At 38.6% G+C, this 26,310-nt stretch overlaps 4 protein-coding genes across 8 annotated transcripts; 3 read left to right on the forward strand and 1 right to left on the reverse strand.

The window, feature by feature from the left end:
• The first annotated feature begins 368 nt into the window (after positions 1 to 368).
• Positions 369 to 8,109, forward strand: cryzl1 (crystallin, zeta (quinone reductase)-like 1). 2 transcript variants are annotated; one of them, XM_044373019.1, is made up of 13 exons: positions 369 to 596; positions 1,435 to 1,512; positions 1,879 to 1,951; positions 2,077 to 2,121; positions 3,123 to 3,191; positions 4,240 to 4,373; positions 4,566 to 4,677; positions 4,901 to 4,921; positions 5,859 to 5,957; positions 6,059 to 6,174; positions 7,061 to 7,166; positions 7,238 to 7,283; positions 7,381 to 8,109. In XM_044373019.1, the coding sequence occupies exons 1-13, from the start codon at positions 531 to 533 to the stop codon at positions 7,475 to 7,477; spliced, it is 1,062 nt and encodes a 353-aa protein (XP_044228954.1). In that variant the 5' UTR covers positions 369 to 530; the 3' UTR covers positions 7,478 to 8,109. The 2 variants fall into 2 exon arrangements, with proteins under 2 accessions (XP_044228954.1, XP_044228955.1); XM_044373020.1 differs by lacking the exon at positions 4,901 to 4,921.
• Positions 3,446 to 19,008, forward strand: LOC122997072 (carbonyl reductase [NADPH] 1-like). Of its 2 annotated transcripts, none has more exons than XM_044373025.1 (7): positions 3,446 to 3,470; positions 14,924 to 15,038; positions 15,726 to 15,895; positions 17,075 to 17,182; positions 17,746 to 17,954; positions 18,155 to 18,208; positions 18,423 to 19,008. In XM_044373025.1, the coding sequence occupies exons 2-7, from the start codon at positions 14,926 to 14,928 to the stop codon at positions 18,594 to 18,596; spliced, it is 828 nt and encodes a 275-aa protein (XP_044228960.1). In that variant the 5' UTR covers positions 3,446 to 3,470; positions 14,924 to 14,925; the 3' UTR covers positions 18,597 to 19,008. The 2 variants fall into 2 exon arrangements, with proteins under 2 accessions (XP_044228960.1, XP_044228959.1); XM_044373024.1 differs by lacking the exon at positions 3,446 to 3,470 and adding an exon at positions 14,630 to 14,722.
• On the reverse strand, positions 7,846 to 20,336 carry setd4 (SET domain containing 4). 2 transcript variants are annotated; one of them, XM_044373018.1, is made up of 13 exons: positions 20,274 to 20,336; positions 13,360 to 13,458; positions 13,143 to 13,238; positions 12,833 to 12,870; positions 12,259 to 12,347; positions 11,736 to 11,972; positions 11,481 to 11,540; positions 10,585 to 10,714; positions 10,295 to 10,469; positions 9,927 to 10,005; positions 9,569 to 9,649; positions 9,279 to 9,402; positions 7,846 to 9,153 (listed from the first exon to the last, which is right to left on the reverse strand). In XM_044373018.1, the coding sequence occupies exons 2-13, from the start codon at positions 13,433 to 13,435 to the stop codon at positions 8,977 to 8,979; spliced, it is 1,362 nt and encodes a 453-aa protein (XP_044228953.1). In that variant the 5' UTR covers positions 13,436 to 13,458; positions 20,274 to 20,336; the 3' UTR covers positions 7,846 to 8,976. The 2 variants fall into 2 exon arrangements, with proteins under 2 accessions (XP_044228953.1, XP_044228952.1); XM_044373017.1 differs by lacking the exon at positions 20,274 to 20,336 and adding an exon at positions 14,495 to 14,597.
• Positions 20,337 to 20,362: 26 nt separating this feature from the next.
• On the forward strand, positions 20,363 to 24,500 carry cbr1 (carbonyl reductase 1). Of its 2 annotated transcripts, none has more exons than XM_044373022.1 (7): positions 20,363 to 20,479; positions 21,329 to 21,447; positions 21,936 to 22,105; positions 22,774 to 22,881; positions 23,012 to 23,220; positions 23,421 to 23,474; positions 23,871 to 24,500. In XM_044373022.1, exons 1-7 carry the CDS (start codon positions 20,378 to 20,380, stop codon positions 24,042 to 24,044), a joined length of 936 nt encoding a protein of 311 aa, XP_044228957.1. In that variant the 5' UTR covers positions 20,363 to 20,377; the 3' UTR covers positions 24,045 to 24,500. The 2 variants fall into 2 exon arrangements, with proteins under 2 accessions (XP_044228957.1, XP_044228958.1); XM_044373023.1 differs by having other exon boundaries at positions 20,389 to 20,479; positions 21,333 to 21,447.
• The last annotated feature ends 1,810 nt before the right edge of the window (positions 24,501 to 26,310 follow it).

The following is a 26,310-nucleotide window of genomic DNA, read 5'->3' on the forward strand; positions in this document are numbered from 1 at the left end:
GCATTATGAAGGGACCTTCTAATGGCCAGTATGAATATGAGGAATTATTATAGCAAGAGCAAACAATTTCAGTGTTCATATTGGCACCTGACAGTACCACGGAGGATGATTTAGAAAATGTGAAAAAAAAGAAAGGTCAAAATAAAACAACATAGGTGATTGCACATTTCATAGTGTTGTGCATATTACATACAAAGGTGTATGCAGCCAGAGAATTTGTCACCTGAATTGACATATTTATTTTATATGACAGATCTAGATATTTTTTGTGTTTTAGTTTCTGTTTGTATTATAGTTGTATGATGTAGTAATCCATATCATCCAGTAGGTGGCGGTGTTGTGCTAATTTAATAGCAAAAAATGTAAACAACGAAGAAGAAGAAGAGGTCAGCTGACTCAAGCTAGTCAATTTAGCTACAACTGTCTTCTCCAGGAAAGAAGACTACACAGCATATTGATGAATTAGATTTTTATTTGATATTTTGGTTAATCTAGCTGTCTCTTCACAAATTTCCGGTGTAACAAACAGCATGAAAGGTTTATATTGCCGAGTCGGTGTAAATGATGCTGAGCCCAAGTTCGTTATTCAGGAAACGGTGAGTTTCTGTTTGTGTCTTTCAGGTTCTGACTGTGTATGTGGATGTTGTTGTTTTTTGTCATCATTTGCCACAGTTCACGGTATTACACATTAAAGCATTAGATCAGGAAAACCAAACGAACTGTGCATCTGCATGTGTGAAACAGTGGCTCCACCTGCAGACACCACTGCTGCTGGGTGATGATGTACCTGTGTATTATTACTGCTAATAATGTCAGTACTTTCTCTCTTTAATTAGATTTCTTTAATTTGTGCAGCTCCACACTATAATGTAGTTGTCAGCAAGTATAACTCCTCCTGTGGGGTCTCATATGGAAGCAGGCGCACATACACTTAATGAATGACAATATAGCAAAAACACAGTTGTAATACTGTAAACTATGTCTTCTCAGGAGAAGTTATAATTGCTGACAAATACTGTACATTAATAGACACTTAAAATGCCCTTATATCTATGCTTACAACCACAATATAGTGTGTTACTAATTGATGTTTGTATAATGCTTTTGTCTATTTTCTGAAACATTAAAAAACCAACACTGATTAGTTTGTCACTTTGCTAAACGACTTGCAAACTGTGATGATTTAGTAGTTTTAGAATTGGCACAAGTGTTCTGGTGTTTTTTGTTTTTGGTAAAGGAAGAAAGCGTTGAACTATTGAATGCATCAAATGCATCCATCACATAAGCTTTACAGTACGATCTTGGTGTCCTTTATTTATTCTATTTGTTATATTAAGTGAGACTTGGTGTGTGGCTGCTTTGTGATTGTCCAGCTCAAGTTAACTTGTCTGTCTCTCAGTGTGACTGTTTGTCTCCGTGTGTTTTCCTCTCCAGACTCTCCCAGAGGTCTTAGGAGGCCACCAGGTCAGAGTTCAGGTGAAGGCATGTGGACTCAGCGCTCTGGACCTCAAGGTAACAGCAGCAGTAAAAATCGAGCGTTATGTGTTAACTGTTCTGAAATATGAACTGAAAGAAACTTGTGTGAAAAAATTGTGTTTACATGCCTTTTTTTTATTGATAAAAATAATTAATAAAAGATTAAATAAAAAAAAAATTAATTAAATTCTAGAAATTACGCTTTACTGTCAGTGAAGTGTTGTAACTCACATCCTTACAGTTGAAAGGCTGTTTGTTGCAGCACAGTTACATTATGTCAGTATTGTTTCTTCATTTCCATGCTGGTAAAAGTCACTGAATTGAATAAGTCAACCAATCACAGCTGCTATGACCAATCACTGAAGACTCTTCTCCTTTCTCCTCGTCTGTCTCGCCCTCCAGTTGCTCGAGGACGTGGGGATCCAGAGAGATTTAATCCCCGTCGGCAGAGAGGTGGCTGGGGTCGTCCTGCAAGGTTGTAAACGCACAAACACAGTAACACGACGCTTCATAAGGATTACATGTGATGTAGTAGTGAGTGTCTTCATTAGATCTTTGTCAGCTCTGGTTTACCTGGTTTGTGTTTGTTTTTTCCTTCAGTGGGTTCAGATGTTGCCTTTTTCCAGCCGGAGGACGAGGTCGTTGGTAGGAAACATTTAATGATCTGAACTCTGAACATGTGATGACTGATGACAGGAATGTTGTTATTTAGAGATGCATGAATTTGAAATGTTTGGTAATATCTGTAAATACAGCTGGCTGATTATTAATTATTGTCATTTATTTGCCACCTATAACACAATTTTCAAATCTAGATATTGTGATTCATCAGTCATATGTGTAAATTAATGAGGTCAGTTTTACCAAAATCTGTGACATTGTTAAGTCTGTCTCTAAAAAAACACTTGAGTCATAAAACAGGATTAATATGAGTAATTTTATTTTTTTTAGAGCTGAAACGATCAGTCAATTGGCAGACAAATAACTGGCAGCTATTTTGATAATCGATTAATAATTTCAGTCATTTTTAAAGTAAAAATATCAAACATTCTCCAGCTCCAGCTTGTCATTCGTGAGGATTTGCTGCTTTTCTTAATCTTATGTGATAATAAATTCAATATTTTTGGATTTTAGACTGTTTTCTGAACCAAAAAAAAGGCATTTTGATGACATCATCTTGGGTTTTAGGAAACTGTGACAGACATTTTTCTCTGTTTTCTGGCATTTTATAAACAAAGTGATTAATTGAGATAATAATCAGCAAATGAATCGATAGTAAAAATAATTGTTAGTTGCAGCTCTAAATTTTTTATCATGTGGCTTGAAATACTTAATATGGTAACGTACTGTACATGTTATGTATGTAACTAACATTTATTTTCATTGTCAATTAATCTTTTGAATATTTTCTTGAATAATGGATTAATCATTTGGTCTATAAATGTCAGAAAATGGTGAAAAATATCGATCAGGACTAAAGAAACCAGAAATTATTTATTGACAATGTTACATTTGAAGGTGGAATCAGACAATCTGGATATTTTTTCTTAAAAAATTACAAAAACGATTAGAAAAATTGTTGTATCTCTAGTGTTTTCACCATATTAATAGTGTTCATATTACCCATAACTCATTATACATTGCAGGTATTCTTCCTCTGGATTCTCCCTGCTCTGGACTCTGTGATACCATTGACATAGATGAACACTATTTAGGTAGGATGGACTCACACACACACACACACACACTTACACGCACTTTATTCCTGTAACAAGCAGCTGCCTTTATCATCAAACACAAAGTCTCACAATACAGTCAAAACTCACATGTTCCAACTCTTTTCTAATGATCAAAGTCACCACTTTCTCATCCCGATGCCTTGACTTTTACAAAATTCTACTTTCACTTCAGTTTGATAAGTCAGCTCACAAAAAAAAAAAAAGGGCAGTTCAGGTCACATCCTCTCATCTCTGCCCTGAAGAAGCCAGTCAAAAGTGTTTCTCTTAAGTGAACGCTCCGACTCCAACCACCTTTCATCTGTGCCTCATACACTTCAAAGTTCAAATCAAATGGTGCTGACGGTGTGAAAGAATTGTATAAAAGCACAGAAAGAAAGAGCCCCCCCCATCCCTCGACAACTTTCACCTGTAGTTTCTGGCTGACTTCATTCTGAAGCCAACAAGAGAGGAGAGAAATTGATTACGCTGTTCTTTATGGGGGCAGAGAAATCATCTGAAAGCAGGTTAATAAGGGGAATTCCATCATGAATAATTTATCATCAAGGCATAATGTTCTGGACGGCGCCTCCGGGCGACTGCACGGTCTCGTATTGAGGCAGCAAAAATTTGGAAAATGAGTTTTTTCTGTGAGAGCAGCAGATCTTTGGAATACCAATGGAAAAGAGGAGCTGTGCTGCATGCAGTATTTTCAAAATTAAACTTAAAATATGGTTCATATATGCGTTATGTTAGTGTTTTATACCTGTCTGATTGTTAGTATAAAGAGTTGTGACACATTTTTTCAACTTTCTCTCCTCATATTTTGTAATTCTGCTACATATGAAGTGTTTATACTTTGTTGTCAGTTTTAAGTTGTGAGTCGTGACTTCCGGTGTAGATTAGCCATGAGCTAACTCCGGCGCGTTTGCATTGATGTTGTTAAAATGCCTGATTAATGTGCACTGCCTCCTATAAACAAATAGATGAATAAAACCCTCTTTTTAATAAGCATACTTTTATGTGTGTTTCTGTGTCTGTTCTCCAGTTCAGAAGCCAGAGAAGCTGAGCTCAGTGTGTGTTGCTGGAGCGCTGCAGGACGGACTCTGTGCTTACACCGCTCTGCACACACACGCCCGCATGGCAGCCGGACACACGCTCCTGGTTCTGGACGGCGCCAGTGTACGTAAAAAAAAAAAAAAAAAAAAAAAACACACCAAAGAACTGGATGTAGTTTAAATATCATCCATGGCTGCATCAGGGGATTTTTTTTGTTTCATGTTTTCCCTCTTTCATAACTTTTTTAATACATTAAATGACCTAAAAAAAACCCCCCTGCGTTTTCTTTGAACCCGTCTCCTCTCCCTCCCTCAGTCTTTTGGCCTGATGTGCATCCAGCTGGCTTGTTACCACGGAGTGAAGGTCCTGACGACATCACACTCACAGCAAAAACACACATTCCTGGAGCAGCTCCGGCCCAGCGTAGGTCTGTACAGGATGATGTTTTCATGTCTGCAAAAAAAAATCCTGAACAGCGCCTATAGTATAATGCTTTAAAACCAATCTTTTCAAATCCATTCTCCAAGAAATCACTCATTTTTTCTTGTAATTCATTGATTTTTTGCTCTTCTTTTAATCTTTTCTTATCTTTGATCCTTTTCCTCTCTTCTTCGATCTTTTCTCTCTCCTCCTCCTCATATTTTCCTCAGGTGTTCAGGATCCTCTAGTTGGTGAGATCTTTTCTGTCTTTCTAACTGACTTGCATGCTCGCTTTCTTGTTCGATTTCTCCTTCCTGCAGCACATTGCAGTTGTTTAACTGTCAATATGAGCTGTACTTGTGTTGCTTTATTTTGTGTATCCCCCAGCAGCTTTCCTTGGGCTGGTTCCTCCTTATCTGTGTACATACATGTGTAAAAACCAAAATCAATCAAGTCCTTCGCTCTCACGATATTCTACAGATGTTGGTCTCCAAAGTTAGAAGAGAATCAGGCAAAAAAGCTTTTAAATACGCTGCTGCTTCTTCCTGGAATAATGTACAGAAAGACCTGGAAAAAAGGATTGAGAAAATAGTGCTCTTGATAAATGTGATTGTTCCTAAATTTTCACTGAAATCTTTTTAGAAAATTGTAGCTGTTTGTGCATTATTACTGGATTTTTGTCCTTGACCTTGTATTGCATATTAATTGGAGTGTGTGGCAGTTTATTTTGTCTGTTTGTGTTGTTTGTGTTTATTGTTGTAACAGTGTTTATGCTTACTGGTTAAATAAAGTATATATATCCTTTATTTAACCAGGTCTGAAGCTGAGACAGTGCAGCAATTCACCACAATTACTATATCAGATGTTTTATCTTTGTTATAAGTTTTACACATTTAATTGCATTTTAAATTAAGTAATGTAACCCAATAATACAACCTATTTTTTCTCATTTTAAGTAAATATTGACAAACTTTAAACTTTTTTTTTATATGACAAGGATCTAAACTATGCTGCCACCATGTGGATAATATCAGAACTGCAATTTGAATGAGCTTGTGATGAGATTATTTGGTGTTCGAAGAACAGATCTGCAAACATGATGTTCAATCAGTCGATGTTTCAACTTTTAAATGTATTACAAATCAGAATGACTCATGATATCTTGCGGTTGTGTGTTTGTGTGTGAAGCCAGGGTGATTCCGGTCTATAAGGACTCATCAGACCTGCTGCCGGTGGTTTTGGAGGAGACAGGAGGACTGGGAGTGGATATAGTCATAGACTCAGGAGGTAAAAGTCAGACTTGTGTGCTGAATGTCAACTCAACCCGCTGAAACAAACAGAAATTCCAACATTTCTCTGTGTTTGTGTGTATGTATACGTATGTGTAGTGCGTCTGCAAGAAGACAAGGAGCCAGAAGAGATGAAGCTCCTCCCACACAAGCATGACATCATCAGTGTGTTGGGAGTCGGGGGGCACTGGGTCACATCCCACCAAGACCTGCAGGTGAGTCGACATCATAATGGGATCACGAATCTCCAGTTAAAAATAAATCAAATATGGTAAGACTTTACTTTAAGCCCCCCCTTATTTTGCATTTATAATATATGAACAGTTAATAAATAGTTAATAACTCACTGTAATGTTGTTTTCAGCAGATATAAGCTTTTATTAACTCCTCCTGTGGGCTCCCAGAAGTGAAGGCTGGTGTATAAACAGATAGTAAATGACAATATAATAAAACACAGTTGTAATAAAATAAAATGTCTTCATAGAAGAAGTTATAGTTGCTGACAAATACTTTACATTAATAAACACTTAAGAAATTCATTATATCTGCTTACAACCACATTATAATGTGTTATAAACCATTTATTAATTGTTTACATGCTGCTTATAGATGCTAAATAGGGGGACTTAAAGTGTAACCCAACATATGTTCCTAATTTACAAGAAAATAAGTATTTTATTAAATAAATGTAAGCATAAATATGATGCTTTTATGCAGCTCAATTTAGATTAGATTTAGAATATCAGACTAGTATCAAAAATACCCAATAAGCCAAATCAATACTATGATATATCAGTTATCTGCCAATAAAAAGACAGATAGAACACAGAAAAAAGTGACTAATAAAAATAAATATTTTGAATGGCAGTTTGGATTTTGGCTAAATATCAATATTGCAATGTTGTTAAGAAAGAAACTGGGGGACAATTAAGATGATTTTTATTATTCATTATTGGTAACATGGTTACTTGTCATCATCTCAAAGTCTGAAAGTACTTTAGGTCTGATACAGCACATAACTGGGTATTAAATGAAAAAAAGTATAAATATTCACCTGTTTACCAGCAGTTTTATCACCTCTGTGTCTTTGTGTTTCTACAGTTGGATCCTCCAGACTGCAGATTGCTCCACTTAAAGTCAGCCTCCGTGTCTTTCCTCAACCCTGAAGTCTGGACGGCGTCATCGGCTCAGCAAGGAAGATATCTCCGTATCCTCTGATTAACATTTACACACACACATACACTGTCTCCTCTAAAGTCTTTAACAGCCTTGTGTCAGATATCATGAAGGACATCGTGGAGAAGATGTCAGCAGGAGTACTCAGGTAATCCAAACACTATACTATAACGTTACTTAATAGACCTTATAGCTGTTTTCAAGATGCACAAACTGTAGTTTAACTTGATCAAATGTCTCTCCAGACCTCAACCTGAGGAGGCTGTCCCTCTCTACGAAGCCACAGTTGCCATGGAGACCGTGCAGCGTCACCAGAAGAAGAAGGCGGTTGTTCAACTGTGACCAAATGACTCTGCTGGGATGCTGCTACAGACAACAAGTCAATAGGATCGCTTCACCCTGCAGTTCACGTATCGTTGAGGCAGTGAAACCTGTCCCAGCATGCACTGCAGGGACCACAAGGAGACGACATGGACCCGTTTGACTTTAAACTGCAGAGGATGACTGTAGATTTTCTTCTTCAGAGGAAACAGTCGTACCCACAGAGCCGCCGTGTGTCGTTTCAAACACAGACACATTCAACCACATTCAGACCCAGTTTTTAAATGACATGTTCAGCCTCTAAATATTTATGAATTCATGCGGCTTTCAAATTAGACTACAAACCATATCAAAGCCCGTTTGATCAGTTTGAATTTTTATTGGTGAATCCACACAGCTTCATCCCAACAAATGTTGTGTTATACATTTAAAAAGAAACGACTGCGATTGTGGTGAATTCCTGAGAGAATTTGCTTGTGATGTAAAAAAACATTCATGATTGAAGGTTTGCATCCAAATGACTCTATAAACAGCAAATACAGTTTATGTTATTGAACTGAGTGTACTGGCTTATATGTTGCAGATTTTGTTTACTGACGCCAACAGCTTTGTAATCACTTGTAATAAATCTTAAATGAATGGAAAAGATCAGACAATGTTTGCTCTGTTTTTTTTTATTACAGATCCCAGTTTGTCCAAGTACATTAATGACTGATCTTATATCATCTTCTCAAGAGATATAACAGCCAAATCTCTCTGCTCTCTTTGCTCTAATGTGCTGTTTTCCTCTTTACTGTCACACTCACACTTCTATCCTACATGACAAGTGCAAAAGACCAAAAGAATATTTTGTTTACAATTATTTTTAGTGCAGCGTTTTGTTTTTAACCCGTGATAAACAGTTGGTAATGAGGGCTGTTCTGTCTTGCTAATGGCCTTTATAACAGAAGGCTGATGCTCTTTCTGCATACCTGGAATTTTATTTTATTTAACCAGGAAGTCTCTTGAGAAACATTATCTCTTTTATAAGGGAGCTGGGCAAAATAGCAGCAAGAATAAGTGTCATAAAGTTACATAAAAACACATTAAACAATCACACCTCCATGCAATAAAACAGGATCTGAAAAATATGAGAGGTATAAAACTTGACTATTTGAAACAATGAACATTTTTTTAATGTGATGCTTGAGTGCATGATATGATGGCAGCGTTTCCAGATGAAGTTTATCTTTTAAATTTGCATAATGTGAAATCCAGTAGCCGAATGGTTACTGCGCATGTCACATAACTGCAACATCTCCCAGTTCAATCCCAGCCAGGGACCTTTGTTGCACATCATACCTGGACCGTACTGGTTTGATAGCTGTTAGAATCAAACCAGTGATCCTCTGGTTACAGGACATCAGGCCGTCCTACTGCTTTTATCATCCAGACTGGTTTGCAAGCAGGACGGCGACCAGTTCAGCCAATAACCTGGATTATTATTACAGTCAACAACAAACCAGAGCACCAATCACGTGTCAGCTCACAGCATCGACATCCGGTTGGCATGACAACATGTCGTCTGATCGTCTCCGCGGGCCTCGCATCGTCTCGAGACAGCTTCCCAGGATGCACCTCTCCTCCTGTCGCAATGACTTCACCACGTCTAGCTGCTCCCTGACTGACTGGTCACATTGATGGAGAAGATGGGAAATCTACACACACACACACACACAGACACACACACACACACACACACACACACATAAATCTTAAGAACTGTGTGTTGTTCAAAGGAAAACAGTCTGATATGTGGCGGAGCGTGTGTGTGTGTGCAAACCTTATCCAGAGCTGTGTGTGTGTCTTGCAGTAGTCGCTGACACAGAGTGTTCGCTGTCTGAAGGCTCCACTGCTCCCTCTCCTCATGCACCGCCTGGCCGAGCAACACCGCCTTCCACTGCTGACTACGAAAATCACACATCCCATGATTCCTTTAAAAACATATACGCTGCCAAAGCACACAAACTGAGCGATCTGAAGGAGGCAAATAAGTGAGTTTATCTTCCCTTTATTACGGTGTAATTCGGAGTGTATGTGTGTGTATGTGTGTGTGTGTGTGTGATGTCTTACTACAGTGTTTGTGGCAGGGACAACAGTCTGAGAGCCGTCATCAGCCTCCAACTGGGGCCTTCGCTGGATAAAGTGAGGTTACTGAGAGAGAGGAAGAGAGGAGGGAGATCGGAAGGATTTTATGCATCAAATTTTAGATTTATTTTAATATAATTTCATGTCTGTGTGCAATATGGAGACAGCTGCAGCAGATGTTTAGCCTACTTTAACAGAAAGACTGGAACAAGAGAGATAAACAAACAAACAAAAAAGATGAAATAGTTTAAACACTCTTATACCTATTTCTGATTCTCTCATCCCACTCTGAGCAAGACAGAAAGACAAGAATTTCCTAAAATATAAAATGATGAAGTCTTACTGAAGGAAGTTGTTCTCTCTGAGGAACTTGATCTTCTGATCCAGACTCCTGTCTCCTCTTAAAACCTCACAGAGCAGATCTGAGGCACCGGAGTGAGACGTTAAAACAACCTGCTGACCTGAATCTTTCAATAATCGCTACAGGCTAGACTATTTTAGGCTGCACCAAAAAGTTTGTTATGATGTTTGAAATACACAGCAAAGTATGTGATTTAAAATATTAATTAATAAACAATCCCTTATTATCAAGTTGAAATGCATTAAAACATTTCACAAATTGACTCACATACATAGAAATATACACACTTGTTATTCAGTAGTTTGTCATATTGCTGCTGCAGTATTTTTGGATTTCCTACTGTTTCCTACCTGTGTCCACATAGACCACACTGTGCGGGTTGCCGGGGGCGACAAATCCGTACTCTAACAACAGCCGCTGGTTATCATGGGAACCGTAGTTGATGAAGGCCTGCTGGTAGCGGAGCGTCCCGGAAACGCTCTCGATTTCATAACATCTGGTCGAGTAATTGAAGTTTGCTTTTACCTGAGACCAAAAAAATGTTTTTGATACACAATCAGTAACAACATCCACCTACTGATAGACTGTATTTACATCCGTTTTATGGATGTTTATGTGTTTATCACAGTCTTTAGTTTACCTGCACGTCAGGTCGGTGGTTGAGCAGGTCCAGGAAAGGAGCTAAAGCGTAAACATCTTGTCCGGACAAGAAGTTGTTGGATGGGTGGGACATGAAGACGGTGCGTGTGTTGATACTACACCATGCCCACCTGGAGGAAGGGGAGGAAGGGTGTAACAGCTTCATCATCATAATCTGACTGTTGGACAGCCCAATAAATGTCTAGTCTTCAAACATGTTCATTTTTTGTTGATTCAGTGATTTACCAATAAAAAAGTAGCACACACAGTACTGTGCAAAAGGTTTAAACACTTAAGATGTTTAGATTTTTATCCATTTTGCAACACCATCAGGGATGCGTCTGATCGGTCTCAAATGTATTCTGCTGCTTGACATCAAGCCAGAGTCATACAGAACTATCTTCAGCAACAAGAAGAACAAGGAGTCCTGCAACAGATGGTTTGGCCCCCACAGAGCCCTGACATGAAGAGACAGGAGCAGCTGAGACACCTAAATCCACAGAAGAACTGTGGCAACAAGATGCAGGAACAACCGACCAGGTGAACTGAGGAGAACTGGAGCTGTTTTAAAGGTGAAGCTGCTCACAGCAAATACTGATTTAATTTAGGTTTCTGCTGTTTACTGAACTTTGTATGAAGTTAAGTTGATACATAAAAAATATTCATGGCATTATTTTTGAGAGCATCCTCATTTTACTTTTTAGAGCCTAAAATCTTTGCACAGTACTGTATAAACAGTGTTTGTATTAAAATAAAGTACTACTGATAAAAGTCCTGCTGCCTTGAAAATGTATTTGACAAAAACTGTTAAACTGGAAAAACTTCACCCAACCACACCTGTCGTTATAAAGCTTATCTTTCTCAATCACGTCTGTGTGTATGAATGTGAGTGCATACCTTAAGGCCTCATATGTCAACACCTCCGCAACGGGCTGACTCAGGATTGGCTGCAGGGATCTGAATGAAGAATAAACCAATTACAGCTTGTGATTTTGTTGACATTGTTCACAAAGCAAAGAATGATGTGAACAATAGAGGCGACTGATATCTACATGGACTGAGTCAAAAGTTCACTCCACGTTCATTTCAGTGAGGGGAGAGGGTGAGATGTGTTCACTTCCTGTAGGTAAACTCATGCATTTGACCTGTCACCTGAAAAAGTCCAGGTTGGAGGAGTGAATATCTCGCACGGCCTCTCTCTGCTCTAACGCCTGCCTCCGCACGCCGGTCGGCAGAACAGCCATGACGTCATCAGAGAAATAAGCCGGGCAGGTGTAAGTGGTGGGCAACTCATCTATGTAGGGGAGCCAATCAGAGGCCTCTCCTCTGTGCCGCTCACACACCAGGAAGACACAGAGCGCCAGCAGGGGAGAGAGGCGGGACTTCCAGCTGTGGAGACAAATAATGATAGTTTAGTGACTTTACTCTTTTGATATATTATATCATTCCTTGCAGATAAGGAGAGTTGAATCAATGCCACTGAAGTGTTATTACAGGGCTGTTACAATGGATTACATTAGATTTTACAGTTTGTTATTGTGTCCATTGCTGTATTTGGCTTTGTGAAAGTTGATTTTTGCATATTCTGATGTTCTAAATTGTTTCACTTGTACATGAATGTGTGTGTGTGTGTGTGTGTGTGTGTGTGTGTGTGTGTGTGTGTGTGTGTGTTTACCTCTTGATATACTGTCCCAGGTAGCTGTCCAGAACTGTTGAGGTTGTGATGAGACAAGACTCTGGCAGAGAAATCAACAGCTGGCCGGGCTGATGAACAGAGACAGACAAAGAGAAAGATTTATTATAGTTAATCTCACTTCCACAGAGCATCACTGCTTACACAACACTGTCAACTAATTTATGGGTTAGGGATCATTGCATTAGGGATCAAATCCGCGGGAAAACTCATAAATCTATCAACCATTTTTCATCAAAGTCAAAAGTCATTTATCTCTAAAGAACTGCAGCTGAGATTCTCTGAAAAATTCTATGATAACCATACACAAAACCTTTTTTTTTTCCTCACAAGGTTTTTGTTTTTATGAAATGGGCACAATTATCAGCTCATTCTTTCTTCAAAGCCACAAAAACAGCTACAAAAATGTTGAATGAATGAATAAATGAATAACCAGTCAAGCAAAAGTCACTCAAAAAGATTACTAGATAACCTGCATCACCTATAACAATTATATAACTTTGTCTTTTTTCATCTTTACTAAATCAAATGCACTGGTGACTGTTAGCTTGCTTACCTTTACATTCTTGAGAGCCTGCAGTCCTCTGCCTGTGTCTGGACAGAGAAGGAGCGGGACACAAAAACAAACTTTGAATTTCATACTTCAATCCTATGATCAGATTGTTCTGCACAGGTTCAGAAGATGATGTATCTGTCATTCATGATCCAGCTAATCGGTTGCTTTCATTAAAAAAAGCTGAATGTACATCAGAACATCACATCACTAAAAAAGCTGATTCTGTCTCTGAGCAAAGCATCTAATTAGCTACATGTAGTTATAATGTGCTGGTCTCCAGATTGAGTACAATAGGACACTAGAGTCGTACCAGTGAAGAGGGCCGGCTGCAGCAGCGTTGAGGTGAATCCTCGTTGGTGAAGAAACCTCATCAGCCTCACATATTGCGGCCGGTGACACAGAGAGACTGAGGAAACAGAGAGAGACATGACAGGAGAGACCAGAAGGGAGACCTGTCTGTGCTCAAACAGCTCACAGTAGTGACACATTGTTGGAAAGCAACAGTACAAGAGTAAACTTGTTTGTACCCGATTGGACGATGCTTTCACTTTTCCGCCTCCTCTTTCTCGCAGCTCGTCCAACCCGATGGCCATGACCCCTCATGACCCTGCCTGGACCTGTGACACCTTGTGGTGGGTTAACATACACACACAATAAGAACAAAAGAAGAAGAAAGTCTCTCTCAGTGATGCTAAAACTCATTTTCTAAGGAGAGGTCTTTGTATAAGCTTTCAGCGTCCTCCCTCTCCTGCACAAGTGTTTGTTCACTTTGAATTCACGTCAAGCTGAGGAGACGCAGGTAAAGGTGTTTTTATTATATGTGGGTGTCTTTGTGTAGAAATCAAATCTTTTTTTTGGTGACTTTCTGATGTCATAGAGCTAAAATTTTGATCTTCTGATCACTTTCAGCATAACTGTAAATATCATTATTTACATACATTCCCATATTTAAATTGTATGCTTTCAGTCTTCTCTTGCTAACCCATTAAATACAAGAAGTGACAGCACAAACATAGTAATAAAGTTTAATATTCTTATAGCTAAATCATTTAAATATTTCTTCCTCTGCTCTGAATAATAATTTGACTGATCTGGAGTTCCACAAAAAAGTTTATTTATCCCAGACATTCTTATCTCCTTCATCTCTTTCAAAACTTTAACTGCTGGATGCAAAATATTTCACTGTAAAGTTCATTTCTCAGTGTTTTTGCACTGGAGGCTTCAAGTTTCTACATCACACTTGTGTAAGTTGCGTACTGGACCACAGTTGGCTCCAAACTAGGTGTGATGTCATAACTCATGCTTGTAGGTAAACGTGTTAAACTGAGATTTGAGGTGAACACAGAAACTTTCCTCCTTCAGCAGATGAATGTGAAAACAAACATCATTCTGCACAGAGAAGCTCAGACATCCAACTGAAGGAACAAGAAGAAAAACATCCTTCTGTGTGGAGGAGTATCTAAATATAGATAAAATTCGTTGTAAATAATGAGTTTAAAGATGCCGTTATTGGACCTTTACTGGAATAACAACCAATCCCTGTCTCCTTACGCCAAAACATTACCGTAAAACACCGCAATGAGAGCTGTAGCAAAGAAAAACGTGCATTAACTAACGTAGTTAAGCTATGGAAGTAACAGAGTTAAACAGTAAATACTATACCTAAATAGTGTTCTCTTATACATCAAGTGTTCATGCGGCACGGCGGTTCTGTTGGGCAGGTTTCTAAACCATGTGTTGAGCTTGTTTTTCCGGGTATGCGCACTGATGCTGCGCAGAACTCTCTCCGGCTTTCCCATGGATGTAATGAGCTCTCTTCCTCTTTTTCTCCCACTTCGCTCTGCAGCTTCACCCGCGCGGTTTCATTCAACACCAGCAGACCAAACTAAAGTAAGAAACCTCACTTCATCTCTAACCTACAGTCATCTAGCAACTTGTTTAGATGAAACTGTGCTGTCTGTGAAAAGTTTAGTCCACTAACCTAAAAATGCTTTTGGAGACAAACTTTATCATCTGCTTTTAGAGTTATTTTTCAACTTTTACTGACTATGTAATATGGAAGTTCATACCTTGATGTCTCTCTGTGGACAGCCATGTCTACCAAGGTTGCCGTGGTAACGGGCAGTAACAAGGGCATCGGTCTGGCCATCGTCCGAGCCCTCTGCAAGCAGTTCCAAGGAGACGTTTACGTCACCGCCAGAGACGCGTAGGTAACTCACCTGGTAACACCTGGTCCAGGCCGATTGTCATATTATTACACAGTTTTCCATAAATGTCACTGAGTGGGAACTTATTACGGCTGCAAATAACAATTATTTTCATTATTGATTAATCTGTTGATTGTTTTCCTGATCTATAAAATGTCAGAAGACGGCGACAAAATGTCAGTCACTGTTTCCCAAAGACTTAGCTACAACCTCCTCTGTCTTGTTTTGACCTGACCAACAGTCCACAACCTAAAGATATTCAGTTTACTATCATAAAAGACTTAAGGAACCAAAACATATTCACATTTAAGAGGCTGGAACAAGAGAATTTAAGTATTTTTCTCCTTTAAAAATTAGTCAAAAGGATTATCAAAATAGTTGAAACACTTGAGTTTATCTCTATTTTCTGACAAATCTCACCTTTCTAACAGTTTGTTCAGCTGTATTTCTTTTTATAAAAGCAGCTGTAAACCTGTTTTGTTATGAGATTTGACTGGTGAAAAGGACCAATTATTACACAAATATTGCAAGTTTCAGTATTATTTTTGTTTCTTTGTTCAGCAGTTTATTATGGTGTAGATTGAGATAACATCAAGGTCAAGGTTGCTTTTATTGTCTCCTGAAGAAGAAAATGATCTTGGACTAAAGGAATTATAAACACTAACTAATTTATGAATAAATAACAGTGGTCGTGGTGAGGAAGCTGTTCAGTCTCTGGCCTCAGAGGGACTGAAGGCCATGTTTCACCAGCTGGACATCAACGACCTGAACAGCATCATCACCGCTGCTGCTTTCTTCAAAGACAAGTATGGAGGAGTGGACGTCCTCGTCAATAACGCCGGGATAGCGTTCAAAGGTAGGATTCATCTGCTGTATCGATCCACACAAGTACTGTGTGTAAAAACATGTTATCATCGACCTTCAGTCTTTGAAAATACTAAAATACTGGCCTTCAAAATGCATAATAGTATCACTTGAACCATAATTATTAATAGTACTACTAGAGGTGCATTGTTATGGCTAAAATGACAATGACATTTATTTTTTTAATAATGTGTCTTAGAAAAGGAAATAGTTTTATTGCTTTTTCACAATTAAAAATGATCAAATCGCAAATGGTCACATAGTTTAGTAATTAATGTTACACAACAGCTGTTTGCACTGCAATGTGTTTCAAGGATAAAACACTAGACGCTACTTTTTTGCTGAAAAGAAAATTGTAAAAGAGGTTGATCGGTCCTGCTAACCCGACGTGTCATTCATAAAAAGGTTGAATGTCGAGTTAGACTATAACCGACCAGTCTGATGTGTGTAGAGGTGTGTGTGGTTATTCTGCAGAAGCCTGGGGCCAGATGCATACAACTCCAGAAATATGCAGACGCATTCTTCTCGTCAGATTAAGATAAAACTGTGCGTGCGCATCGTTCTGGTTTATAAAATCTCAGTCGTTGAGGAAATGGGCGCACTTGCACGATCCTCATTTCCGCTCCCACAATTATGCTAGATTTAGGCTTCTCACGGACCTCTGTGTTGTGATTATGTTGGATTTAAAGGTCCAATATGTAAGAGTAGGCTTAGACATTATCGCTGTGACCGTAATCCTTGGTTTAGACGTTACCATTTTAGTACAATAACACCTAAAAATGGAGGTACAAAAAGTCTCCTTGTCCTTCATATTCCTGCGCCAATGAGCCTGCAGTCACAACTGTCTTCACAAAAGCACAGATTCATCACAGGATTAAAAACAAAAATGTCTACGATTGGTCAAACTGTTAAATGGAAGTGCTTAACTTGATGCATCTCAGCAGGCGCTCTGCATGAAAAGCATCAGTGGTGCAGCCAATCAGTGCACTTAATTATATATTACATATTTGAGTTTGAGGATGTAGCCTATTTGAACACACCAGGATGCTTTCACTTGTCCCCTTTTTAATCGACTGACTCATTAAGACTGAAAACAACAGAGGGCTGAAGGAGTGTATCAATAAGGAGATGATAGTGACATCATGTCAACTCTTTCTTTCTCCCTCTCTAGCGGGAGACACAGCTCCATTTGCGGTCCAGGCGGAGGTCACCCTCAAGACAAACTTCTTCGCCACCAGAGACATGTTGACTCACTTCCTGCCGATTGTTAAAGCTGGAGGTACAAACACAGAGCTGGACCACATCTACTGTCTGTGTACCTGATGTCTCTGTGGTGCAGAGCACAGAATATTTTTCTGTTGCATGTCTTTATTCAGAAAAAGTTTACAAAAATATTTGAAACAGTCTCCTTCATAAGTGACTTGTTTATAAAATATGATCATATAAGTCTCCAAAACCTATCTATCCTTGCTGCCTTTCACATTTCAGTAGCTCATCACCAGAAAATATTCACATTTGAGAAGCTGGAATCAGAGAATTTGGATATTTTCCTCTTAAAAATAAAGACATTTGGCAATTAATTTAATAGTTGGCAACTAATCAATTAATCAACTAATTGTTGCAGCTCTAATTATAATGTTCATTAGAATATTACACCAAATGGATTTCTTTCCTTTTTTTTGGTTTTCATGAAACCATTAGCAGCACTGAGACATGAGAACACTCACATTTAACATTTCCAGATAGTGAGGAATTTTCTTGTCATGTAGTGGGAGAAGCTGATGGATGTGCAGGGGTTTGGTGATATATGAGCAGCTTCAAACCTCTTTATGTGTGTTTTAGGTCGTGTGGTGAACGTTTCCAGCTTTGTCGGCTCCCGTACGTTGAGCCAGTGCAGCCCGGCTCTCCAGCAGCGTTTCCGCAGCGAGGACATCACAGAGGAGGAGCTGGTGGGATTGATGCAGCGATTCGTGGATGAGACGAAGAAAGACGAACACAAGCAGGGCGGCTGGCCTGAGACAGCGTACGGAGTGTCCAAGACTGGACTGACGGTATAACTGACAGAGCTGTCTCCCTGTTTTTATTCAGTTGTCTGTTTAGATGAGTTTGCAGGTCGTAACATGTGTAAAAATGCAGAAAAAGTCAAAGAAAGTTGAATTAGACAGATTTATATTTTATCAACCTCTACACTCTGTTTAAACAAGGGGCCCAAAGATTATTATAATTACTGTACATGTGTTTGTGTCTTTAGACTCTGTCCATGATCCTGGCTCGCCGTCTGTCTGAGAAGAGACCAAATGATCAGGTAATTGCTAAAATATATTTATTCTCTTTTTTCAGGAAATGTTTCAAACTACAAACAAGAACCATCTCTTAGCGTCCATTTCGTTTAGCAAACTAGCTTGTTACAACAATTTTAAAAGATGTATAAACAATGTTAAATGAGACTTTATTTATAATATACTGTGTACAATGGCTTCCTCTTCACGTCTTCTGACATGTATTATTATTTTTTACAGATCTTGCTGAATGCCTGCTGTCCAGGCTGGGTACGCACTGACATGGCCGGCTCGAAAGCCTCCAAGTCACCAGACGAGGGCGCTATAACTCCGGTCTACCTGGCCCTGCTGCCGCCTGGAGCCACAGAGCCTCATGGAAAGTTTGTCTCTGATAAAGAAGTGCAGCCGTGGTGAACAGGACCTGAGTGTGTGTATGTGAGTGAGTAAAAGAGTGTCAGTGTTTCTACTTCAACACTAATTATCTAAAAACTCGTCAAACCTAACACATAATGACATTATATTCAAGTTCATGGCTGGACTTTAGCACTGAAACCAAAATATGACAAACATAAAACCAAAATTATACCAGTTACAGTGTGTGTGTGTGTGTTTGTCTGCTGGGATATAATAATAATCATAATAGCATAAACTCTTTATAACTGCTGGAGTTTTTGATTCAACTCAGTTTTCACTTTGTCTTTGGTATCATGAACACTTTTATATTTTGCATGGAAAAATAAAAAAATTTGCCTTCAATGTATGAGACTACTGTTCTGTTTTTGTCAAAGAGAATAAAATGTTTTGTGTGTGTTTGTGTCATCAGAAATGATATTGCTTTTATGTAAAATTAATAAATAAATGCATTAAAAAAATTGTCAAATGTTAATCAACACTGACAAAATTACAAACATTTACTGGACCAATAAAAATGTAAATATGCATAATAATCATGATGGATATACATACAGTAGTAGTTATTCCAGGTTATTAGTTGTATCTGTAGTATAAGTTATACATGTGTATGCAATTAAAGTGGACTTATTTGTGTTTTCTTTCAGTCATTTAACCTTAAAAGACCTTATATACCCACAAAATCATAATTAAGATTAATAAAAATCGTTATTCTAATTGACCTCTCTTGTGTGGCCAACATGGAGGACTATTTCCCTATTATTATACCTATTCAAATATGAGTTATGTCTCTGGACAAATAATTTCATGTTGGAGTTGTGCACAATAATAACTCATAATTCCCCCATAAAATCTATTTGAGTGCATGAATTCCCAAACAGAATAACTGTAAATATCACCAAAGCTACAATCCTCCCCTGTATAAGAAGGATCCTACCCTCCACTGACACTACAAATGATAACAAATGTTTTTTATATATATTCCCATATATTCATAGTATGATTTTATTAGCACAAACATAGTCATGAAGCTTAAAATTCTTACAGTAAATTATTTAAATATTTCTTCCTCTGCTCTGATTAATAATTTGACTGATCTGGAGTTCCACAAAAAAAAGTTAATTTATCCCAGACATTCTTATCTCCTTCTCCTTCATCTCTTTCAAAACTTTTACTGCTGGATGCAAAATATTTCACTGTAAAGTTTATTCTCAGTGCTTCTGCACTGGAGGCTTCAGGTTTCTACATCACACTTGTGTAAGCTGCGCACTGGACCACAATCGGCTCCAAACTAGTTGTGATGTCATAAATCATGCTTGTAGGTAAACGTGTCAAACTGAGATTTAAGGTGAACACAGAGAAACTTTCCTCCTTCAGCAGATGAATGTGAAAACAAACATCATTCTGCACAGAGAAGCTCAGACATCCAACTGAAGGAACAAGAAGAAAAACATACTTCTGTGTGGAGGAAGAATTTAAATATAGACAAAATTCGTTGTAAATAGCGAGTTTAGACATGCCCTGTTGTTGGACCTTTACTGGAGTAACAACCAATCCCTGTCTCCTTACACCAAAACATTACCGTAAAACACAGCAATGAGAGCTGCACCAAAGAAAAACGTGCATTAATTAACGTAGTTAAACTATGGATGTAACAGAGTTAAACTGCAAATACTATACCTAAACAGTGTTCTCATCTATATCAAGTATTCATGCTGCACAGCGGTTCTGTTTGGCAGGTTTTAAACCACGTGGTTAGCTTGTTTTTCCGGGTATGCGCACTGATGCTGCGCAAAACTCTCTCCAGCTTTCCTCCTCTTTTTCTCCCATTTTGCTTTGCAGCTTCACCCGCGCAGCTTCAACCAACACCAGAAGACCAGTCTAAAGTAAGACGCCTCACTTCACCTCTAAGCCACAGTCGTTTAGCATCTTGCTTTAATGAAACTGAGCGTTATAGTTTCTAGACTGATCGAAACTTTGGTCTACTAACCTAAAAATGCGCATGTGAGTCAGTCAGTGTTGTGTAACATGAAACAATGATCTGATATCTGTGAGCTGTGTCAAAATCATGATGACCGAGGCAGTTTCACTCCTGCTATTATAGTGTTTTGCTTTGCTTGACATATATGCACACCCTGGCACACCCTGTTTACAGTCATCTTCCATAAATAATCCCAGTAAAACCAGTTCACATCTGAAGTGTGCTTTAGGGATCAAAGGTCACCGTCCAGAGCTGGAAGCGTGACTGTGCACTTTCTGCCCCTTATTTCTTTTTATATGATTAAAATGTCATTTTTAATTTGAAACCATGAATATGCTGTTGGTTTTAGACCTACTGAGAATAACATTTAATAAATTAAATTAAAATTACTTTTACATAAGATTTACTAACTTATCAGAGGTAGAAAGTTCCTGTTTTTATGATCCATGCTAGTTCAGCAATAATTTGTTACTTTCGTCCAGTTTTCTCCATTATTACACCATTATATCGGGATTCATCACTGCTCTCAGTTCTCTTTCCCCAAATGTCACCATGACTCAGCAAATTTTATCTTTCAATCAGCTCTTCCACATGGCTGATTCTGACTCAGAGATTATCCTGACGGGCTTTAAACATAACTGGCTTAACGGGATTTATAGCTGCGTGTTTATGTGTAGTTACTGCTTTTAGAGTTATTTTGCAACTTTTAATGACTATTTAATATGCAAGTTCATACCCTGATGTCTCTCTGCAGACAGCCATGTCTACCAAGGTTGCCGTGGTGACGGGCAGTAACAAGGGCATCGGTCTGGCCATCGTCCGAGCCCTCTGCAAGCAGTTCCAAGGAGACGTTTACCTCACTGCCAGAGACATGTAGGTAACTCACCTGGTAACACCTGGACCAGCTTATTAGGGCTGCGACTAACAATTATTTTCATTATTGATTAATCTCAAATATTTCTCTGACTAATCGATTAGTCGTTTGATCAGTCGTTTGAACAGTCCATAACCTAAAGATATTCAGTTTACTGTCATAAAAGACTCAAGAAACCAAAAAATATTCACATCTAAGAGGCTGAAACAAGTCATAATGATTATTAAAATAGATGGTGATTAATTTTCTGTCAATCAATTAATTGACTATCATTGCAGCTCTAGAGTTTATCTCTATTTTCTGACAAATCTCACCTTTCTAACAGTTTGTCCGGCTGTATTTCTTTTTATAAAAGCAGCTGTAAATGAAAGAGTAGTGAGGAAGGGAAAATACCGTAACTGTAACTGTAAACCCACCAGGTCAAATTTAACATGTGACACCAGCAGATGTATTTCTGGTATAAATTAAAGTGATGATGTGTTCACAGCGGTCGTGGTCAGGAGGCTGTGAAGTCTCTGGACTCAGAGGGACTGAAGGCCAAGTTTCACCAGCTGGACATCAACGACCTGAACAGCATCATCACCGCTGCTGCTTTCTTCAAAGACAAGTATGGAGGAGTGGACGTCCTCGTCAATAACGCCGGGATAGCGTTCAAAGGTAGGATTCATCTGCTGTATCGATCCACACAAGTACTGTGTGTAAAAACATGTTATCATCACTACTGTGAGTTCTTCTCAGACGTACTGAATATTGACACACACATTCTTCAGTCCGTTGACCTTCAGTCTTTGAAAGAACCAGCATTGGCACTCAAAACGCATAATAGTATCACTTGAACCATAATTATTAATAGTATTACTAGAGCTGCATTATTCTGGCTATTATTTTGTTAGTGTGTCTTAGAAAAGAAAATAGTTTTTATTATTTTATGACAAATAAAAATTATAAATTTGATAGAAAAATGCTCAACTGTACTCTGAAAACATTTTAACTCTTCCTGCAGCCACAACTGTCTTTTGAGAAGCAGATTTATCACAGGATTAAAAACAAATAATTGGTTAAACTGTTAAATTGGAAGCACTTAACTTGATGCATCTCAGCAGGCGCTCTGCATGAAAAGCATCAGTGGTGCAGCCAATCAGTGCACTTAATTATATGTTATATTTTTGAGTTTGAGGGTGTATTTGAACACACCAGGATGCTTTCACTTGTTCCCTTTTTAATCGACTGACTCGTTAAGACAGAAAACAGCAGAGGGCTGAAGGAGTGTATCAACAAGGAGGTGATAATGACATCATGTCCACTCTTTCTCTCTCCGTCTTTAGTGGCAGACACAACTCCATTTGCGGTCCAGGCAGAGGTCACCCTCAAGACAAACTTCTTCGCCACCAGAGACATGTTGACTCACTTCCTGCCGATCGTTAAAGCTGGAGGTACAAACACAGAGCTGGACCACATCTACTGTCTGTGTACCTGATGTCTCTGTGTCTTTGTTGTGCAGAGCATGCGAAGGGGTTTGGTGAACAATGAGCAGCTTCAAACCTCTTTATGTGTGTGTTTTAGGTCGTGTGGTGAACGTTTCCAGCTTTGTCGGCTCCCGTACGTTGAACAATTGCAGCCCGGCTCTCCAGCAGCGTTTCCGCAGCGAGGACATCACAGAGGAGGAGCTGGTGGGATTGATGCAGCGATTCGTGGACCAGACTAAGAAAGGCGAACACAAGCAGGGCGGCTGGCCTGAGACAGCGTACGGAGTGTCCAAGACTGGACTGACGGTATAACCGACAGAGCTGTCTCCCTGTCTTCATTCAGTTGTCTGTTTAGATGAGTTTGCAGGTCGTAAAATGTGTAAAAATGCAGAAAAAGTCAGAGAAAGTTGAATTAGACAGATTTATATTTTATCGACTTCTACACTCTGTTTAAACAAGGGGCCCAAAGATTATTATAATTACTGTACATGTGTTTGTGTCTTTAGGCTCTGTCCATGATCCTGGCTCGCCGTCTGTCTGAGAAGAGACCAAATGATCAGGTAATTGCTAAAATATATATTTATTCTCAGGAAATGTTTCAATCTGTCAGATCTTCTTCAGGCCTCTCAGGCTCACAGACCGAAACGTTGCCTCAAAAAAGATAAAATTATTCATTAGGAGCTTAACACTACTTTGTACCCTGCAATGAAATATTATTTGTCTTGCACCTGTGGGCACACTTGTCCCCTCTTCTGAAGAACTGCTAAAATATAACCACTGATAATCAAACTACAAACAAGAACCATCTCTTAGCGTCCGCTTCGTTTAGCAAACTAGCTTGTTGCAACAATTTTAAAAGATGTATAAACAATGTTAAATGAGACTTTATTTATAATATGCTGTGTACAATTACTTCCTCCTTACGTCTTCTTACATGTATTATTATTTTTTTACAGATCTTGCTGAATGCCTGCTGTCCAGGCTGGGTGCGCACTGACATGGCCGGTCCAAAAGCTACCAAGTCACCAGACGAGGGCGCTATAACTCCGGTCTACCTGGCCCTGCTGCCACCTGGAGCCACAGAGCCTCATGGGAAGTTTGTCTCTGAAAAAGAAGTGCAGCCGTGGTGAACGGGACCTGAGTGTGTGTATGAGTGTGAATGTGTGAGTAAAAGAGTGTCAGTGCTTCCACTAAAACACTAATTATCTAAAAACTTGTCAAAACTTCCAGACATTATTTTTCCTGAAAATAAATATGTCCACCATCTGAAACTTTTGAGACAAACATCTCACAATCTGGCAGGAATATTAAACCATTTAAAAATAATAAAGTAACACACATCACCTTAATAAGCTTAACACATAATGACATTATATTCAAGTTCATGACTGGACTTTGGCAGGACGAACATACAACCAAACCAAGAAACGCTGCTGTGTGTGTGTGTTTGACTGCTGGGATATAATAATAATCATCCATAAACTCTTTCTAACTGGAGTTTTTGATTCAACTCAGTTTTCACTTTGCCTTTGGTATCATGAACACTTATATATTTTGCCTGGAAACATTAAAATTTGCCTTCAATGTATGGGACTTCTGTTCTGTTTTTGTCAGAGAGAATAAAATGTTTTGTGTGTGTCATCAGACATGATATTACTTTTATGTGAAAATAAATAAATAAATGCATTTTCTTCTTAAAAAAAGTTTGTCAAATGTTGATCAACACTGACAAAATTGCAAACATTTAAAGGACCGATAATAACGTGTAAATGTGAATAATATTCATAATATGTACAGTATATAAAATCACATAAACTGGACTATTAACTGGGAACTTGAAGCGTCAGGTTGACAGTGGAAGGAAAACCTGACAGCAGGCATGCTGGGAGACAAGATGAACAGCATTTGAAAACAGCCTTCATACTGTCAAACCTGCACATTCACATCATCATTCTGCACAGCTTTAACATTCAAATGAGGAAACAATAAGAAAAAAAACATTGTTGAGTTGGTTTGCTGTGGTTTTGTATCTAAAAGCTTAAAACCTTCCACTTAAAAACATGTTTTTTTTCTTCCTGCGGTTGGATGTTGTTCTCGTCTCTGTGCAGAATGATGTATGTGCGGAGTTTGTTTTCACATTCATCTGCTGAAGGTGGAAAAGTTTCTCTGTGCGCATTGAAAATCTGATTTTAAGTGTTTGGGTCTACGAGCATGATTTATGGCATCACAACTAGTTTGGAACCTGTTCACGGTCCGGTATGCACCTTACACAAGTGTGGTGTGGAAACTTGAAGCCTCCAGTGCACAAACACTGAGAACAGATTTCACAGTGAAGTAGGAGACATCATGTCCAGCAGGAAAACTCCTGAAATTAATATTTGCATATTCATAGATTCTGGATTATTAATGAAGGAGGAGTTGTTGCCATTTCAAGGATTTTAAAGGTCATATATGAAAAACTCACTTTTTCAGTGTTTGTGCACATACATTTGGGTCTCTGATGTGCCTACTAACACACACTGTGATATAAACAACCCTGCTAGTTTTTTGTACGCTGCTTTAATTCTTGCTTATGGCTCTGTTTTAGCATTAGTTTTACCAGTAAGTTTTCAGCCATTTTTATACATCTATATATTTAAATTGGTGGATGTTGTGAGATATGCTTTGCTTTGTAAAGCTGGATGCTTGATGACTTGAGGCTTGTCTTGTGAGACTAGCAGAGATCTAACACCATCACTAACACTACATGACCCTCATAATTGTGGCATTTCTACCCTTAAACCTTCCTGAGGAACATTATCAAGCCACTGAAAACGCTGCTAAAAATAACATGCATAGGATGATGTTGCAATAGAACATCTAGAACATCCTCCTAGACTTGTAAACATGGGCCTAGACTATGGAGAACAACCTGGTCAGATGCCTTATTTTAACAAATCTCTCTAGACCATCACTATAGGCTTTTACCATATTCAACTTTTATTTTATCCAAGCAATAAAAATCAGACATGAGTTGAGTTAAAAGCAGAAATACTTGGGAAGATTAGAAGCAGGTTTAAAAACATTATTCTGAGAAGTAGAGTTTAATCACTTTACAACTACCAATACATGCAAAAACCTTTATGCAATAACTGGTGGTTCTGTTATAGTTTAGATTGCTTTTTTAAAAAATCTTGGCATGTTTTAGGTTGATTTAACCTTTTAGAACGCAAAGTAAACACAAACAACACAAAGCCATGAAGTGATCACATGCATCCAACAGACTATACACAGCAAAAATGCAGTGTATAGTCCAGTCTTTCCTTTACTTGAGAAGAACTACAACTATCTGATTTGTATGTGGTCACAGATGTCTCAAATCCCGAAAGACAAAACTGCCATCCTGTCATCATTTTA

Source organism: Thunnus albacares, chromosome 14, assembly GCF_914725855.1.
Source record: "Thunnus albacares chromosome 14, fThuAlb1.1, whole genome shotgun sequence".
Classification (NCBI taxonomy): Eukaryota; Metazoa; Chordata; class Actinopteri; order Scombriformes; family Scombridae; genus Thunnus; species Thunnus albacares.

Coding starts and splice junctions, on each gene's coding strand:
- cryzl1 (XM_044373019.1), top strand. CDS start 531: ATGAAAGGTTTATATTGCCGAGTCGGTGTAAATGATGCTGAGCCCAAG. Junction 1,952..2,076: donor GGCTGGGGTCGTCCTGCAAG/GTTGTAAACGCA, acceptor TTTTTCCTTCAG/TGGGTTCAGATGTTGCCTTT. Junction 2,122..3,122: donor GCCGGAGGACGAGGTCGTTG/GTAGGAAACATT, acceptor TATACATTGCAG/GTATTCTTCCTCTGGATTCT.
- setd4 (XM_044373018.1), bottom strand. CDS start 13,435: ATGAGGGGTCATGGCCATCGGGTTGGACGAGCTGCGAGAAAGAGGAGG. Junction 12,871..13,142: donor GCAGCCGGCCCTCTTCACTG/GTACGACTCTAG, acceptor TTCTCTGTCCAG/ACACAGGCAGAGGACTGCAG. Junction 11,541..11,735: donor TCCAACCTGGACTTTTTCAG/GTGACAGGTCAA, acceptor TTCTTCATTCAG/ATCCCTGCAGCCAATCCTGA.
- LOC122997072 (XM_044373025.1), top strand. CDS start 14,926: ATGTCTACCAAGGTTGCCGTGGTAACGGGCAGTAACAAGGGCATCGGT. Junction 15,039..15,725: donor TACGTCACCGCCAGAGACGC/GTAGGTAACTCA, acceptor AATAAATAACAG/TGGTCGTGGTGAGGAAGCTG. Junction 18,209..18,422: donor AGAAGAGACCAAATGATCAG/GTAATTGCTAAA, acceptor TATTTTTTACAG/ATCTTGCTGAATGCCTGCTG.
- cbr1 (XM_044373022.1), top strand. CDS start 20,378: ATGCTGCGCAAAACTCTCTCCAGCTTTCCTCCTCTTTTTCTCCCATTT. Junction 22,882..23,011: donor GCCGATCGTTAAAGCTGGAG/GTACAAACACAG, acceptor TGTGTGTTTTAG/GTCGTGTGGTGAACGTTTCC. Junction 23,221..23,420: donor TGTCCAAGACTGGACTGACG/GTATAACCGACA, acceptor TTGTGTCTTTAG/GCTCTGTCCATGATCCTGGC.